Raw genomic sequence first — 17976 nt, forward strand, 5'->3', positions numbered from 1 at the left:
GTAAAAGTCACCCTAGATAAGCCAGTTCCTCAGATATGAAGGAACCTCACCTAACAAGATGCTGGCTGAAAGAAAAGGGCGTAATAGGGCATAGAGAAATTGTTGGGGTAGTACAAATTTTGAAAGAAGAGCATATGCTGATTTTGCAGATTAAAATTATGAACTTAAGAACCACTCCTTTTCCCTTTTTTTCTTTTCAGCTTCTAAGGCCACTTTTCTTTCAAAGCAATCCCCAAGGCAAAGTGAAACCAGGTTGCTTTCCCAGTTTCCTTTGCAACTAGAGCATGAATGATGTTAGCTTAGCTTATCAGATGCTTCACTAAGAAGCCTGTGATTCAAAGAAGTGGGGTCTGTGGCAACTATGTTAAGGCCATAGAGGAAAATGAACAAAGGCAACCTTGCCAACGGTGATGCCTAGAGACCAGAGATGGCAAATGTGTGTGTGTGGAGCACAAGATGTGGCATCTTGTGGTCAGTGGACTTAGTGGGATGATTCTCAAGCGAGAACCAGATTACAGTCCTGACTTATTTTCCCAGCCTATGTTATTCCCAAACATCTTCTAAGTTTGGTTCTGCAGATGATTCTTAAAAGTCACTAGCGTCTTTTAACAAAATCATTTTATTTCAAAGTTCAACTAGAAATGGCTTCTCTTTGCAAACTAGAATCCTAGTTAATATTGAACTAGAGGCTTTCCAAGATTCTTCCCAACTCTATAGATCTCATATTAAAAAATATAAAGGAAGTAATCCAAATTATCAACATATTCTCTTCACTATTAAAAATTTCTTATTTAATATCACCTAATAGCTATGTAGATACATTCTCTCTCTCTCTCTCTCTCTCTCTCTCTCTCTCTCTCTCTCTCTCTCTCTCTCTCTCTTTGCAGGAGTAGTTCCAAACAAAAGATAACACAGTCCTTGAAGCTCCATTATATCAAGCACAGTGGTGGCATTTTGTGAAAGTTCCCATTACATTTCTCCCAATCCATATCTTTATATTTCCCTCATTTAACCATAGTTGTTAAATTTCTGCTTTCTGACCCTGCAACTTTATAAAATTTTTATAAAGTTTATGCCAAAAAGGTCAGTCAGTATTTCATTACCTGAAAGTGCTTAGTAAAATTTCTGAGCTAAAAGGTTAGTGATAAAGAATCAATAAGTACACAGCGGTTGCCCTCCACTCACAAATACTGTGTGTGGCACTGGAGGACACAGCGTTCCTTTGTTGCTGAAGAGGAAAAGCAAATTATTCACCTCTACATATTGGTGAAGATATTGAATGGGAAAAGGGTAATGCGGTTTCAAAATAATCCAATGCTCAAAGAGAAACGATTAAATATCTGTAGCACTAATTATAGATAAAGATAAAAATATGTGTTTCTGGGCCTCCCCGGTGGCGCAGCGGTTGAGCACTGGGTTGCGAAGCTGCCTGCAGCCTCTGCAGCACCGGTTCGATCCCCGGCTGCTCCCCGGCCACTGGAGGAGGGTCCCACAAGGCGCGCAGACCTCTCCTGCCACCCGCTGCTCCCCTCAGCAGTGTACTTTGATCCTTCTGCCTGCTCTGCTCCCCGCTCTGGCTCTGGTGAATTCTCTCACCCTCCCGCGCTTCTGACTGTACCCAGTGCTTATATAAATAATAAATAAATCTTTAAAAAAATGTGTTTCTGGGGAGAATATGAGATAATTGATTCATAATTGTGGTCAGGTTGTGTGTAGAAATGTGGCATATTTTAATATTGATTTTGTAGCCTACTATACCATGTTCATTTATTATTTAATAGTTTTACTGTGGCGTCTTTAGGGTTTTCCATGTATATAATGTCATATCAAATAGTGATAGTTTTACTTCCTCATTCACAATTTGGATAACTTTTATTTCTTGCCTGTTTGCTTTGGCTATGACTGCCAGTACAATATTAAATAATAGTAAGAGTGGGCATTCTTGTCTTTTCTTGATCTTGGCAAAAAAGTGTCCAGTTTTTCACTATTGTAGATGATGTTGGCTATGCCTTTGTCATGTATGGCCTTAATTATGTTTCCATACATTTCTTTTATACCAGTTTTTGATACTGATTCCCCAAAATACCTTAGAATCTATATATTCTATTTGGAATTATAGTATCTGTGGTCACTTCATCAACATATATCTGTGAAATAAAAATAGTGGTAGGCATTAATGGGAAGCAATAATGCTCATTTTGTAAAAAGAAATGGTTTATAAAGGGCTTTTGAGTATTGCTTACCCTATACCAAACTGAAACCTGCTGATATTCCATTTTATATCTTAAATAACTGTAATAGACAAATCAGGTTGACATAAAATAGAAATCCAGTAGCCTTTTTAATGAACAACGACTTCTAAAATGAAAAATCAAAGTTATAAACAATGAAGTAAAAGCGGCCCAAACTATTCAACAAAAGGCACTCTTCATTTGTCTTGGTTTGGAAAGGACTATAGATATGAAGTTGGATTTGGTACCTCAGGAGAATAATCATCATCCAAGACCTCTAGAATGACCCTCAGCTAAGCCATCTCTCCCAGCTGGTCCTCCATCTGCCCATTGGCAGAAGCCTGCTTATTTTCACATTAAAATGACTGTACATTGCTTTGTCCTTAAATTTTTTAACCTATCTCTGTCAATCATACTTGCTCAGCTAAGATCCATTCAAGGACTATGAGAATCATGTCCAAATAATCTGCATATCTCTACCCAATATATGAAAACACATGTACATGTGCATACACCCTCCCCCCCATAGGTAGTTGTATTATGCTGATGAAGAGGTACCAAGTATTATTATCTTTTAGATGAAATTGCCTTTGTGGGCTGAAGATAGTACTTTGACAGTGAGTACAGCCCCTTTCAGTATTTTAAAATTCTAATTTGTGAAACATTTCTAATATCACTTAAAAGACAAGAGTCTTACTAACTGTATTTGTTTAATGTCTCGCAGTTGAACCTTGGTTGACATCATTTGGCACATTTACTTGGAATGGGATTTGGTTGACAGAGATTTAATGAACAAGAGCATTCCCACTAATTTTGGGAAATTTCATGCTGAGAAGCAAAAGCATAACAAATGTTTGTAAAGTTTCTATTGAAGACACTTTGCTAAACTTCTTAAAATTTCAAAGATTGGATTATGAACCCACTTTAAATGCCCTTAATGTCTTCTAATACAACATGCTGAATTTTGCATACTGTTAAGAAAAGAGTTGGAAAATTGAGAGAAACATCTGGTTTTACAACTTAGAAAATGCAATAACTGTCAATTCCCTGCTATTGGCAAGCACCCCAAAACACACACTAGATTAACAAAGTCAATTTCATATTAGGAAGACAGCTGGCTCTAGTTTCTTCCTTCCCAAATGGTCATTGCTGTCTTAAACTTCAAATGTTTATTGCTTCACATAGAAAAACTCTCTATTCTTTTGGAAAAAGTAAAGGAAAACTAGTGTTTGTTACTGTAGAATGCAATGCTTTCTTCATTAAATGTATATGCCCACTTATGCACGCATATATGCATACACACACATCTGCTTGGAAAGAGACTTGCAAGATTTTTGCTTGCAGAGAATTTCTACAATTCATAAATTGTCCCATGAATATAAAGTTTCACCTATAAGACTCCTCAGAACTATTTCAGTGAGGCTATAGTGCTGAAAAAAGAGAAACTAAGGGTACTTCTACGAAAAGGGGGATCTTGTCAAGTACTCAGCAAATTAATTAAAGCTCAAAGTTCAGACAGGATGGAAACAACTTTACAATACAAGCTCTCAAATTTAGCTGCATTTCATTATCCCGAGGACTTTAGTAACTGTAGGGACTAAAATCCCACTGCTAGAGATTCTGATTTAATTAATTATCTGATTAATTTGGGGTATGATCTGGGCATCAGGTAATTCATTTATAGCAAAGAATAGAACCCCTGCTCTCCCATACATTAGCATTGAACAATGAGTTCTTAGAAGACGTACCTTCCATTTATTGCTTGTACCCAGCTTTGGTTTTCTGGTTAATGAAATGATATCTAAAAGGACAACGTAGCCAAGTAAATCTGCCTTTAAAAATATTTCAAATTACCATCTACATTATAGATTTAAAACTTATTAAAATAATTACAAGTAGGTACATGGACAAAGGAGGCAAATTTTCAAATTATAAGAAATAGCAATGAATATAAATAAATGAATGGTTGCAGTTATATCTACCCTTGTAAAAATAAAAATTGGCAAATACAGCAGAAGGAAAGCTTATGTTAGCTCCAAGAGAGCTCAACTTCAGAAAAGTTCACATTTACAAAATGTCACAATTACAAGGCTAGAGAGGTCCCTGTGCATGGAACGATGATCTAATTTCTGCTTTATTTACTCTGCAACTGTCAACAGTAATAGGAAGAATGACAACAAAATACAAGGAAAAAAATCAGGTATGACTGCTACATGTTTTTTTTTCTACTCAATGCATGTTGAGTCTTTCACTATTCAACATAAAAAATAGTAAAGAAAGTTTTGGGAGATAGGGTAAACATTTTTAAAGTTACATGAAAGCACACAAACAAATCCCATAAAGATCACAGCTTTACAAAGCTATGCATAGTAGTGTGACAAGGGCTGTGGCATTGGCCCCCTGAATGCATTCAGATCCTTCCTGGAAAGAAATAAAGAAGCCACTGTTTGCAAAAGAAGAAAGAATTTAGCTTCAAGTAGTAGGTGGAAAAGGAAGTCTTTGGAGAAAGGTTAGGAAATCAAATGGCAAGGAGGTGGGATGGCTAGAAAAGGACTTAAGGCATAGATTTAGAGAAATTAGATAATATAAGGTTAAAATATGTGGTTAAAAATAAAGGAAATATTGGTCCTTATGTCTGTTTTAAAGACCGTTATTTCTGTTATTTCAAGAGGACATTTTCTATTTAATATTTATATTTGAAGTAGTATATTCACTATTATATAGTTTGCGTTATTTTTCACTTTGCCACCAATTTGAAGCCCAAAGCCAAAAATCCTTGAAAAGAATTTTTTTAAACTATGAGTTTTTGTTTACTATCAGAAATATATGCTCATTGTTGAAAATACAAAAATACAAAGAGGAAAGTGAAGACTACCTTTTTTTTAAAGATTTATTTATTTATGCATACAAGAGCTGGGGTGTAGTTCAGAAGTGAGGGGGTAGGGGTGAGAGGATTCACCAGACACAGAGTGGACAGCAGAAGAGGTAAATTGAAATATACTACTGAGGGAAGCAGCGGGAGACAGGAGAGGTCTACTGCCCCAGGTGGGTAGCTACCTGGTGCAAAGTGGCTGCCAATAGCTTGATAGTTCTGAGACTTAACCCCTTGCACCACCAGGGAGGCCCCTTGAAAACCATCTTTAATTTCATTACCTGGAAATAAAAACTGTTATTATAAAGTTATGTTTCATTCTAGACCTCTATATAGATATTACAGAAAAAGTATTTTAAAAATATTCATCTATTTCTTATTTCCCCTGGAAATCCTGTTTTCCTTTGGACATTGTATTGTAATGTAAAAAATAGGTAAAATTCTCAGATATCAGCTCCATTACTTTCTGCACCTTAGTGGATCAAATTAGGATGGTTTGGGGGCTTAGTAGAAAAAGTGAGAGTGATGGGAAAATTCCATCACTAGTTCTCCTGTGATGTATTTTAAAATACATTAACTATTTTAATACTTAGTTAGCAGTAATAGTTAGCAGTAACTGGAGCTAGTTCTCCTCTTCCCTCATATAAAATGCTTCCCAGGGAAGCTCTGTGTTTAGTATGGCTTCCTGTCCAGCATGACATAGGAAGAGGCGTCTAAGGACTGGCAAAACCTGGAAGAGAGGACCTCTAGACCAAAGACAATGTCAGGTGTGTAGTCAGCAAGTTTGCCTGAACCCTCAAGCTAAGTTGATCCAGTTAAGTTACCAATGGATTGCCTAAGGACCAAGACCCATTCATAGAGGCAAGAGACACCAAGGACATACTAGCAAGGGTAGTAAATACCCTAAAACAGATGGTAAAATTAGAAGGTTTCAAATTTTTCATAAAAGATATCAATTCAAATAGGGAGTTATAATCTGTCTAAAGAATAGTCACTCAACAGTCTATTACTAGTAGGTCATTATGTTTTGCTGTAAACCCCAGTAAGCTAATATGGTATCCATTAATCACATGTGGTTATTTCTGCACTTGAAGGATGCCTACTTCAAAATGTTTCTCAGTGTATAAATTATACAACATATTCCCAAACCTTAGTTTTTAAAAAGTACGTAAACTATTAATAATTTTTTATGCTGATGACATTGAAATATAATGTTTCTGAAGATATAGGGTTAAATAAAATTTATCATTAAAGTCAATTCCATCTGTCACTTTTTATATCTTTACAAATGGCTAATAGAAATTTTAAATTACATATGTGACTCACATAACATTTTTACTGGATAATACTGGACAGACCTCAGAAGTGGAAGATCAAGTAGAATCACAAAGGGTAGTAAGGACTTTTAGGGGAGTCAGAAACTGTCGTCCTACTCCTCTGTTGGAAGAGGTTGCCTGACCTCTAGTCTCTATCTCTAGTACAGACTGGAGTTTGTACATTGTCTTCCAATGAGACAAAGATAATCCAAATGAGACCATTTTGTAATAATGAGACACTTTTCATTGAAAAGCTTCCCTCATTCTTTACTACCTTGCAGGAAGGGGGGAGCTCTAAAGATACTGAGGGCTGTTGTTATTATATTATAGTTTGTGTGATGTTGATATTATTGTCAATATAAATTTTGGATCCTGCTTTTTCTAAAAAAAACTATCCTACAGACATTAATCTCTTGCCAACAGGAAAAAAATTATACTGCTTTGCAAAACAGATTTATAATGTAGTTTTGGCATGGAATATTATTTAGCAGTGAAAAGGAACTAGCCAAAAATACATGCTACAGGATGGATAAACCTCAAAAAATTATATTATACATTATATTTGTATAAAGTATTCAGAAAAGGTAAGTCAATAGAGACAGAAATAGATTATCTATCATTTGGGGTTTGCCAATGGAGTTAGGAAATGGGCAATGGAGTTAGGAAATATGAGACATATTTTGGGGGTGATGGAAACTGAACTATAACAGTGGTTATACAACTAAATAAATTTACTAAAAATCACTGAACTGGAGATAAAACTGTTAAAATAGGAGGGGTTTGTGAAATAAATTTTCTTAGATGAAGCAAATGTATTAAAGGTTAAAAGGGGCCTCCCTGGTGGTGCAGGGGTTAATTAAAGACAGTGCTATCAAGCTATAACTGGCTACTGTGGCATGAGTTTGATACCCTGCCAGGGAGCTAACCTTGGTGCAGCAGACTTCTGTTTTACTCACCATTCTGTATGGTGAATCCTCTCACCTCCCGCACCTCCCCAGTTCTTGTATGCATAAATAAATAAACCTTATTTTTTTTAAAAAAATGTTAAAAGTAGCAGTGTTTGCACCTTCTCGTAAACATGTTGAATTTTTGTTAATTTTTATGAAAAGACACAGAAGGTGAAAAAGTAGAAGAAACTGAAAAATTTCAGCAACCTTGCCTATGACAAGCACCCAATATTTAAAAATTTATTTTTAGGATCAAAAATGCAATGAAAACTATTTAGAAATTAGATCATAATAATACTTTTTCAAACCCTGTAAAATGTGATCAAAGGCATACAGGGGGGGGAAAAACTCTTACAGCTAAATGAATTTATTAGAAAAGAGATTGAACTCAATAGGACAAAAAAAACTTCAACAATATTCTGGGCCATGTCTGCCTTCTCTTGAACTCCATCCTCAGTGAAATGAGTCACCATGTTTTACCTAATCTAAATTATAAACATCTGTCAATTTTTGTAACACCTCTGCACATTCTCATTTTTATTTTCTAGTTCAGACACTTTTTCTCATATGTGAAGAGCTACTGAAGAAAACTTGTAATTGATTTCTTGGTCAACAATTTCTACTTATTTAAAATAAATAAAATTATCTGAAGAACCTAAGAGAAGACTAGAACTGGAGAACTATTCTGGAAGCATGTTCTTATATTGGAGATTAAATTTGCTATATTTGTCAACTCTCCTTAACAAACCTTCAGTGTAAACAAAAAAATCAGCAGAATATTTTCATTTATTATTTCATTGTTGGACAATATATGATTTATCCCCACAGACGTGGTCACCATAATTCTCTCACCATCAAAGCATCCCTAGTCCCATATTCCCTTGTGCTCACAGCCCCTGCCCCTCCATTTTAACCCCTTTCTCCTTCTTCTCTTCCCACTTTTCTCATGGATGCCTCAACTCTATGGTCACCTTTAAAAATTTGTCTCTCTCTGACCATTTGTTTTGTTTCTCTGTGTTCCACATATAGGAAAAAATCATCTGATATTTGTCTTTTTCCTTCTAACTTATTTTGCTTAGCATCAATCAGTCCAGCTCCATCTATAATGCTGCAAATGACATGAGTTTATCTTTTTGATCACCCAGTAGTATTCCACTGTGTATATATGTGCTTATTGAGGAATACTGTTTTCAAGAAACCAAACCTTAAAGAAACAGAAAGGGGAAATAAACAACAAGTTTCAAATCTTTGAGGCTGTGTGTGTGTGTGTGTGTGTGTGTAACAGATCTGGAAACTGTTTCAAGTTTTCTTATTTTGACATAAGAAAAAAATGTGCCTACAGTTAAAATATCAAACTTGAGGTTTGTGAATTGAATATCAGTATTAGAGAAAAACATTTTACCCAAACAACCAAATTTCTTACTATTAGAATTGTTATAAGAGAACACAACCCTGATTCATGTCAAATGCAAAAGCTACCAGCAATGTTTACCTGTTGAACTCTATCTCCCTACATCACAGAATGAATTTATTGACAATATCATCCAGTTTTCTGAAAATTACTCCTTTTATATAATTTTATATTTTAATGATTTTCCTCACTGATTTTCCATTGACATGAAAGCATTAGATTTATGAATCTCTGAATGTACGTTTTACTAAAGAGTTGAACATACAGACCACAGACCCTTAAAAGTACATAGACTCACTGAGCTCACAGGAGTTATCCAGTTCAGTTTAACTTAGGACAAAACAGAGCTTTGGAAAGGTTAAATGAAGGACTTTCCTCAGGTTGCATACTATTCAGAGAAGAATCAAAACTAAAACCCTGATCTCCTGGTTCCCAGTCCTCAGCCTTCTTTTCACCATGCTACAATATGTTATTTTTTCCCTGTTACATAATGCAGATTAATCTGATTTTCCTTTTCTTTTCATTTGGAGTTCTGAATCAGCTAATTTTGATAATTATTGGGACAGGAAGCAAAAGACTGAAATGCCTCTGTAATCAAAGAAAACTCCCTGGCTATGAGAAGAAATTATATTAGAAGCATATCTCCTGGATGTTAAGACCTCACATCTGTTTTTTCCCCTTCCCCTTTAATTCCTGAGGCTCTGTTTGTTTTGTTTCCCCAGCATAATTTCAGACTGCCCAACAAGATATTTACCCTTCCCCACCCATTATGTATTTATTATTATGCCCTTTAATCTTTAGGTGTTTGAGGGGTCTTGTCCATTACGCATGGCATGTCCTGTCTTATGGTGTCCACTCATATTATGTCTTGGTTTGTGCTTATTTAACTGGTTTCTCATTGGTTGCGTGACCACTTAACCCTGACTTCTGACTATGCTACATTCTTGGTTTTCCCATGAACAGATTAAGTTCAACCCTAAAATTCTGAGATTCCTGGAAAATAATGTGAATTTCAATTAGAAAATTCATATTTAGCACCTATAATGAACTCCAGATTCATTCATGCTATAAGCTTAAATACAAGTGAGCCTTGTTATATAAACTGGTTATGTCCTCCAAAATTATGTGTAACTCTGAGAAGAACATTTTATTAAATAAGCTTTATTTTCAGAGTGGTTTTAGATTCACAGCAAAATGTGGTGGAATGTACAAAGAGGTTTGGGCAATTATTTTGTATTTACTAACTGTAAAGGAAACTTACCATGATTTATGTTACAAAATGGAAAGATCTACCCTTAATCTATCTTTTGTGAAAATCCTCTAAGGAGCTAAATAAACTAGATAACTATGCCAGTTATTAACTTAGTCTCTCAGCTCCAAATTCACCCTTCATTGTATACTCTGTGAACATAGAACCAGACCCTGTAACTATTTTCCCCTTGCAGTGTTAACTATATCAGAAAAGGATGCTGAAGGGACACTGATGAAGGAAAGGACATTCCTTCCTGATTCTATACTTAACCCTTCCTGCTGCTACCACATGGCTGCCAGCAGCATGTGTGGAGGACACACAGTGGTGTCTCCACCCAAGTTCCAATGGCATTTCCAAGGTCAGTCCCCATCAAATTTCAGAGACTCCCCTATAGTCAGATTCCCTGTGAGTCATGCAAGCATCCTCATGATTGACTTCCTGTTTTCGTATCCTGCATGGTAATAGGGTGTTTCCTACTGGCCCAGTAAATGTAAAAAAGTTCTGGTTGATCCATCCAAGAATGTCTCCTCCATGCAATGGGGAATTAGATTAATAATTCTTTATCTTAAATTGTCCCCGCTCAAATTACTATGTTATTTCTATGTTCTGACTCACTCAGATGGAAAGAGTAACTTCAGAAAATTATTTTAACTTCTCAGTATACTTATTCATAAAGTGATATGTGGGTTAGTTGATTTTGAATGTCCCATCCAACTCTAAAATTATATGATTCTAGGAAATTTATTTTTTACTATATAGGATATACCTGAAGCAAACCATATAATGAAAATACAGAGCACATTATAACTGTGTATTGTCTTCCCTGGTTCAGTCACGGTAGCTGGGTCTCCCTTCTTACCTGAATAATGGTTTCATTTTGAGATAAAATATTAAGTCACCACAACAGCCAGTATTTCATATACAAGTATGCAATCAAATAAGTAGGAAATCCTCTGTGGGAGTTTTAACTAGGAAGCTATCTAAGAAACAAAACAGAAAACTAGAAATACATGTGTGAATGTGAGAATTTAAAATATAAGTGTCATTTTATCCATTTGTGAAATTAAACATTATAAGGATACATTAAATATAGTAAAATTCTTCTCTAACATTATTTATCCTCACACATTGTAGGACTCTGTTCACCCCTCCATTACCACACAATTTAAATTTTTTCTTTTACCTTTCTCTGTCTTTTACTGACTGTTCAGCCATTAATTTCTTCAGTTCTTCTAGTCGCTGAAGATCTCTCATTTCTATTTCTTGCCACTTCTGTTCTTTTTCAGCCCAGTATTTTCTTATCTATTGTATAAATATTACATGAAATTTAAATTAGCAAGATATGTATAAGCAAGGAGAATAGCCATAATATTCTCTATTGATTCATCAATTTAAATATGACTTCGTTCTTTTTAGTTTTTAGGTCTGTCTGTAATATATTGGCAACAGAAAAATAAATTAAAACACAAAGTTGCGTGTCCTAAGAAACTACATGGTTTAACACAATCTGAAGCAGAAATGTAACTTGTGCTGAGACCTAAGGTTTTAATGCATAGCTAAAATAATTGACTTTCAGGGAACCACCAAAAAAAAAGCATGTTATTGTCTTTAAAGTATATGATCTACCCATTACTCAAGAATATTTTTATTCTCTTATGGTAATACAGTCTTTAGAAAAGATAGCATTAAACCTATTTTTACTTTAAAAGCATAAGATTATTTATGATAATGGACAGCAGGATGTTGAAAGCTTTCTGCTCCTGGGGAAGTGGTAGGAGATAGGTGGGAGGAAAGAGGAAAGGAAAAAAAATGGCAGAGTTGTGATATATAGTAGTTATGACTCATGTGGTAAAACAAAGGGCAAATTTACCAAGCTCAATAAAAGCTGAAAGCATTGTTATTACTAGGCCAGTTTTACTCCCTTCTTTGAAAATGGAGACAGAAGGAAAAAAACTAGAAGTACATGTATGCTATTTTCAGGGGTCTAGAACTATTTATTATTCAGCGTTCTATGTAATGTTGAAGTAGACAATTCCTTGATTACAAATGAGCTAATCCCAGGTTGCTGGTATGTTCAAATCACTGACAAAATTTGGTGCACTGGGCTGTGTTTGGGTAAAATGTTTTTCTCTAATACTAGATATATTTTACACCGCAGATGTCATATCTCAGAGCCAATTGTCTCCATCTTTGACTCTGATATCCTCAGCCATTGGTATTCTTTCTCGCTCCCTCTCTCTTTTTAAAGATTTATTTATTTATTCATACAAGCACTGGGTACAGTCAGAAGCACGGGAGGGTGAGAGAATTCACCAGAGCCAGAGCGGGGAACAGAACAGGCAGACTGAAGAAATACACTGCTGAGGGTAGCAGCAGGCGTAGCAGGAGAGGTCTGTCACACCACCAGGGGAGGCTCTCTCTCTCTTTCTCTCTCTTCCTTCCTTGTGCTTTCTATTGGTTGCTCTGAAACCTCTGTATCATCATACATAAAATCCCCAACATCTTCCACTTTCAGAACATGGCTTTTTTGATTTGACTGCAATTCAATTGAGTGAAGTTTGTGCAATTCCTGCTCCCACACGTGCCAGAGGTTAAATAATGGTTTGCACATTTTTCTCATTGTTAACTGCTTTCAGACCATCATGATATCCCTTTCATATGCATTACCTTCATATTTTGATGTTTACATCCTTTATCTCTCCTCATAACTGGCATATGTGAATTTCTACATTACCAAAATATTCTTGGTGACTTAGATATCCAAAGTTTCAATCTTCTCAAAAACAATGCCTTCATCTTCCTACATAACTTTAGCCTCTGTCTGAATGCCCTTCCAAACCACTAAGAGCACAACTCCATAACTTCCTTCATGCCAGTGAGCCACCTCATCATTATCATCAAGAACAGTTCCAATTTTGAAATCTTCAATTGTAGCAACTGGTTTTATGACTAGACTTACCTACTTCTTCCCCATCATCCTCCAGTTATACTCTAGTTATATAATTTTATCCTCTAGTAAAACCCCTATTACAAGGCTTTGTCAACTAATATACTGATTTCTCTCCCTATAGAGCAACTAAAGAGTTTACCTAATGCAATATTCAGATTCCATCCAATCCCTATTAAGATCTCATTGTCATTTTTCATAGAAACAGAATCAAAAATTCTAAAATTTGTATGGAATAATAAAAGATCTTGAATAACCAACACAATCCCAAGGGTGGGGGGGAGGGAAGGAAGGTTGTATCATGGTCCCTGACTTTGAACTATAAATCAAAATCGTATGACATTGAAACCAAAACATATACAAAGATCAATGGAATAGAATTGAAAGCTGAAAAATAAAACCTACACATGTCCAGGTAACCAATTTATGACAAAGGAGCCAAGAGCATATAATGGAGAAAAGAAAGTCTCTTCAATAATTGGTACTGCAGAAACTGGACAACCATATGTAAAAGATGAAACTAGACCCCCATTTTTTTTTGAAATACATTTTTTTTACATTGTTGATTTTTGTACATTTGACTTCTCTCCTCAAATGTAATCCCCATAAAATTCCCACTGCCACATTGCCCATGAAGCATCACTACAGTCTCTTGTGTTCTTCCCTCCTCTGTTTGGCCACATCTCTCTCCCCATTCCCTATTGTATGTCTCAGATTTATAGATTGCCTGCTAGTTTTGTCTTTTTAGACCCCTGTCTTATACTACATACTGAATCAACTGAAGATGGAATTAGTGTTAAAAACATTAAAATGGACATTAATACAAAATCTGAAAACAGAGTCTCCCTGGTGGCACAAGGGGTTAAGTCTCAGCAGTATGAAGCTATCTGCAGCTGTTGCAGCACAAGTTTGATCCCCGGCCAGGGAGCTGACACACCTGGTGCAACAGACCTCTCCTGCCTCACACTCTGACTGTTCTACTCTCCGCTCTGGCTCTGGTGAATTCTCTCACCCTCCCACGCCTCTGACTGTACCCAGTGCTTGTATAAATAAATAAATAAATAAATCTTTAAAAATAAATAAATAAATATATAAAACCAGAACCAGAATACCCCCTCCTAAAATATTCCTTTGAACTGAATGCTTGAGGAAAAAAGATTACCTCCATCCTTGGCATATCAATGACCCTTGGTGATAGCTTATTACATTGCATTCTTTGTCCTGTTTTTTATTATTCTATTCTTGTTCACAAGGCTATGCCACTAGATTGTTACTGATCAGATTTGGTCATTTACTACATGCCTGGCATGCTCTTCCCTGCCCTGTTGCCTGCTAAATCCCTCCTATCCCATACTTTAAGATTCAGTGTTAACACTGCTTCCTCTGCTTCCCTCCAGCCCCTCTCCCTTCAGACATGCTAGGTATAGTTTCTAAGGTACTAGTTGTATAGCCTTAGCATACCACTTTTCATATGGACCTATAGTAGTCATCTTTGTATCCCTAATACCTTGTATTGTGTTTGACACATAATGGGCCCTGATTTGATGATTGGAAACTCTTTCTGGTCTCTGGTTCGAGAATAACAGCATTATGGATGGGAACCAGGCCAGCAGTTTTATTTGCAGAATGGTGAAGCCTGAACTAAGCACTTCCCTAAGGACAGACAATTCTATTCACTTCGTATCAATTAATAGGATCCAAAAGTGTGTATCAAGAATTACTGGCTTTGCAAGCCTCAAACTAAAGTTAAGGCTAAGGGTAGTTAACTAACCCTTTAATGCCCCTTTGGGACATTTGTTGAGACACAGATGTTAAGCATACTGCTTTTTAGACTTTTTGAGTGATCATCATAACATTCCAATGATAAGAGAATCAGAAAGTTAGTGCAACTGATCAGTTGAATTTAAAACTTCTCTCTTGAATTCCATATGAGGTTTCTAGAAAAAGCTTGCTTTTCTGAAAAAAAAAAAAAAAAAAAAAAAAAAAAAAAAAAAAGCCCTCATTATCCCTGTCTCTCTTATCTCTGATTTGTATTGAATGTTCTTTCACATCTCACATTTTATTCATTTTGATAAAACTAATCTAGTAATGTAATAAACTAAAGAAACTATCCCTTATATAGATACATAAGCCAAAATACGGCTTTGATGTTTTTTCAGAGGGTTAAAATCATTTTTATATTTTAGCTTACTTTTTTAATCTTCCAAAAAAATTGTTTCCTACTTAAAACTCCACCAATAAACATGATGTTTATAGTATAGAGTACATCAGAGTTTAATTTTTAAAAACTTGGAGTAATATTATGCAACCATTAAATTATATTTTTTCTCTCTTCCTTCCAAGGATTAATGTAATTCAGCATAAAAAAGGAATTTCTTCTTTATACATAGATTACAGTTGGAAAACAGTTTAGGCTCTGATTTTAAGGAATCTGTGCAATGCTGAATCTTTGAACAAATAGAATTTTATGCCATGTCCCAAGGTCATTATTTCAAAAACTTTAGTTACTTATTCAGGAAGAGGGCATAATTCTTAACCATATACACAAAATATATAAAATATGAGGTTCAAAACAGCCAGTTCCATTCCCCATGATTTCATTGATATAGAGCAATGTTTATTTCATTTTTTTTTAGATTCCTATTTACTTACTAAGTCTTTGCATCTTATAGATCTCTTTTCTACTTTTGGCCTAGAATATGCACATTCACAAAGAAATAGTTTTGTTACACATAGGAATATAACAGGACATCATTAGGTCAGCCAACATCACACAAAGTGACCACCAAAGTACACTCTTTTTTCTATATTTTAACAATCACCAATACTTTGACACATAATTTTTCACACATTTGTATAGATTTCTTGAAGGTAAGAAATGAGCCTTATACTATGTCTAGTATAGCACATTGCAGATGAGAGTTTCAAGATATATACTTACTAAATTTATCCAAAGAAAAACAAAACCCCAAAACAACATTGCATGTAATGAATTTTTTTATCAATCCATAGAAATCCCAAATCATTGCTTAATAAGACAGCAATTTTTCAGTAAGTGGGTCAATTCATGTAGGGTGTGGAGGTGCATTTAATCACAACAGAGCATTGTAGACATGGCCAAATTGTTATGGCAGTCAAATTAAAGAGGTTTTTTTTTTTGTGCTAAAGATGAGGACTTAGTACTGCCATCCTCAAACCTTTATCTTTTCTATACCTTGTAGTGTAAAGATCTGTATGGGCTTCAAACCAGGATTTGGTGAAGCTCTGTATAAGAGCTTCATATAGAGAAACCAAAAAAAGGGTTAGGAAAAGGACAAACTTGCAAGCTGACCATAGATCTGAGGCACACAGGAAGGATAATAAAAAAATATGGCTCCAAAAGAATTATTTTGCAGGACATTCTTCCTGCCAACATGGGAAAATGCTACATCGATAAGAAATCAAAGTTAGATCTTTGGTTTTCACAATAGGTAGTCAATTTTATCACCTTCCTGCCTGGTTATTTGAATTTAACGAAACTCTTCTGAGTCCGCATCAAGACTACTTACATTTTAGCTACTTATTAGTGCTTTAAACTTGAACTTTTTTCAACCAATCTCCAATCTGATAAACAATTTAAGCACATCAATTGCTTAAAGGTCAAACTGTCATACTCTTTCTGAAGAACAAATAAGAAAATAACTAGCAAATTTAAGAATTAAGAAACAAACTTTCAGTAGTTATTAAGCAGAGATGTAGTGAAGATTTTTATACTAGTATGCTCATTATAGCTTTAAAGTGTAAAAAAATTAGAAGTAATATAATACTCCAAACTGAGAAATTGGTTAAATGCAACATTTCACATGATGCAAACCTATGCAGTCACTAAAAATTATGTGGTAGCAAAACAGGAGAAAATATTCAAACTATATTGATAAATGAGAAAAAATCAGGTTAAAAAATATATATGAAGTGTTGCTATACTTAAAGCCCCTGATTATATAGAAAAAAGTTATAAGGATATTGTTAACAATTTTCTTTTAGTAGGGATTTAGGATTTGGGGTAATTTTTATTATATTTTTATGCTTATTGATATTTTCCAAACTATTCAAAATGGGCATAAAATACCTTATAATTACAAAAGGATTTTTTAATAAAATCTGTCCGAGAAAAATCAATATTTAGAAGGAACATTTATGAGACTAAATATTAATTCCCGAAATCTTCAAATTCTATTTCTGTATCTTCAGATGGTAATAATATATATATTATATATATATTCCTGTATATGTTTTTGTTTGTATCACCTTGCATAGGCTTCACTTTGACTTTCTATAGAAAAGTTTCACGGAACAGTGATTTAATTTTATACCACAGGCTGTATAAACATCAATGCATATCATATGAGGATTGATTTAGATTCTTCTATAAAATTTCTATGGAAAATCCTATCCACTGGGTCTTTTGCCTCACTTCCCTCAATACATGCTGCCAGCTCCTGACACACTGGGATGTTGTCTATTATTAGCAAATAAGAGCTAAACGCTTCCTTTTAACTTTAACCGTGTTCAATTGCAGTACCCCTTTTTAGTCTTGGTTTGCTGACATAACTATATTCCCATCCTTTTAATTTTTTGTCTTTCTTTTACTGATTTTCTATTTTAATGATTCTTAATAGGAAACAGATGGCACACTCAAAATTAGGATAAATTCAAAGAATGTAATAACGGGACAATTAACAAAGGATGGTTGGAATGCAGGGCAATCACATGAGATCATCTAGTTGCTGAATTGCTTTATCTTAGACCAGAGTCAGAGAAGACTGTATGGGAAGGGTCACCTGACAGGAGCTGAGACCTTTGCTAGAGGACACAGTCAGTCAAACACAACTCGGCAAGGCAAGGAGCTCAGGGAGCAATTTTCCCAACCTCACTGTGTCCTCCCACATTTTTTCATCAATGTTCCACTTTGAATCAAATAGAAAAAAAAAACCCAGGCAGCATATTCAGAAGCCAGTGGG

The 17976-nt window shown here is 35.1% G+C and overlaps 1 protein-coding gene across 6 annotated transcripts in view; it reads right to left on the reverse strand.

The window, feature by feature from the left end:
* CCDC148 (coiled-coil domain containing 148) overlaps positions 1–17976 on the reverse strand; it is a 249751-nt gene that overhangs the window by 63193 nt on the left and 168582 nt on the right. For all 6 annotated transcript variants that reach the window (XM_054699743.1, XM_054699744.1, XM_054699742.1 and 3 more), the window contains one exon: positions 11213–11331. In XM_054699743.1, the coding sequence (XP_054555718.1) occupies positions 11213–11331 (119 nt within the window). The remainder of the gene's footprint in view (positions 1–11212; positions 11332–17976) is intronic.

Source organism: Talpa occidentalis, unplaced genomic scaffold, assembly GCF_014898055.3.
Source record: "Talpa occidentalis isolate TD23 unplaced genomic scaffold, MPIMG_talOcc4v2.1 talOcc4.3, whole genome shotgun sequence".
In the NCBI taxonomy this organism is placed as follows: Eukaryota; Metazoa; Chordata; class Mammalia; order Eulipotyphla; family Talpidae; genus Talpa; species Talpa occidentalis.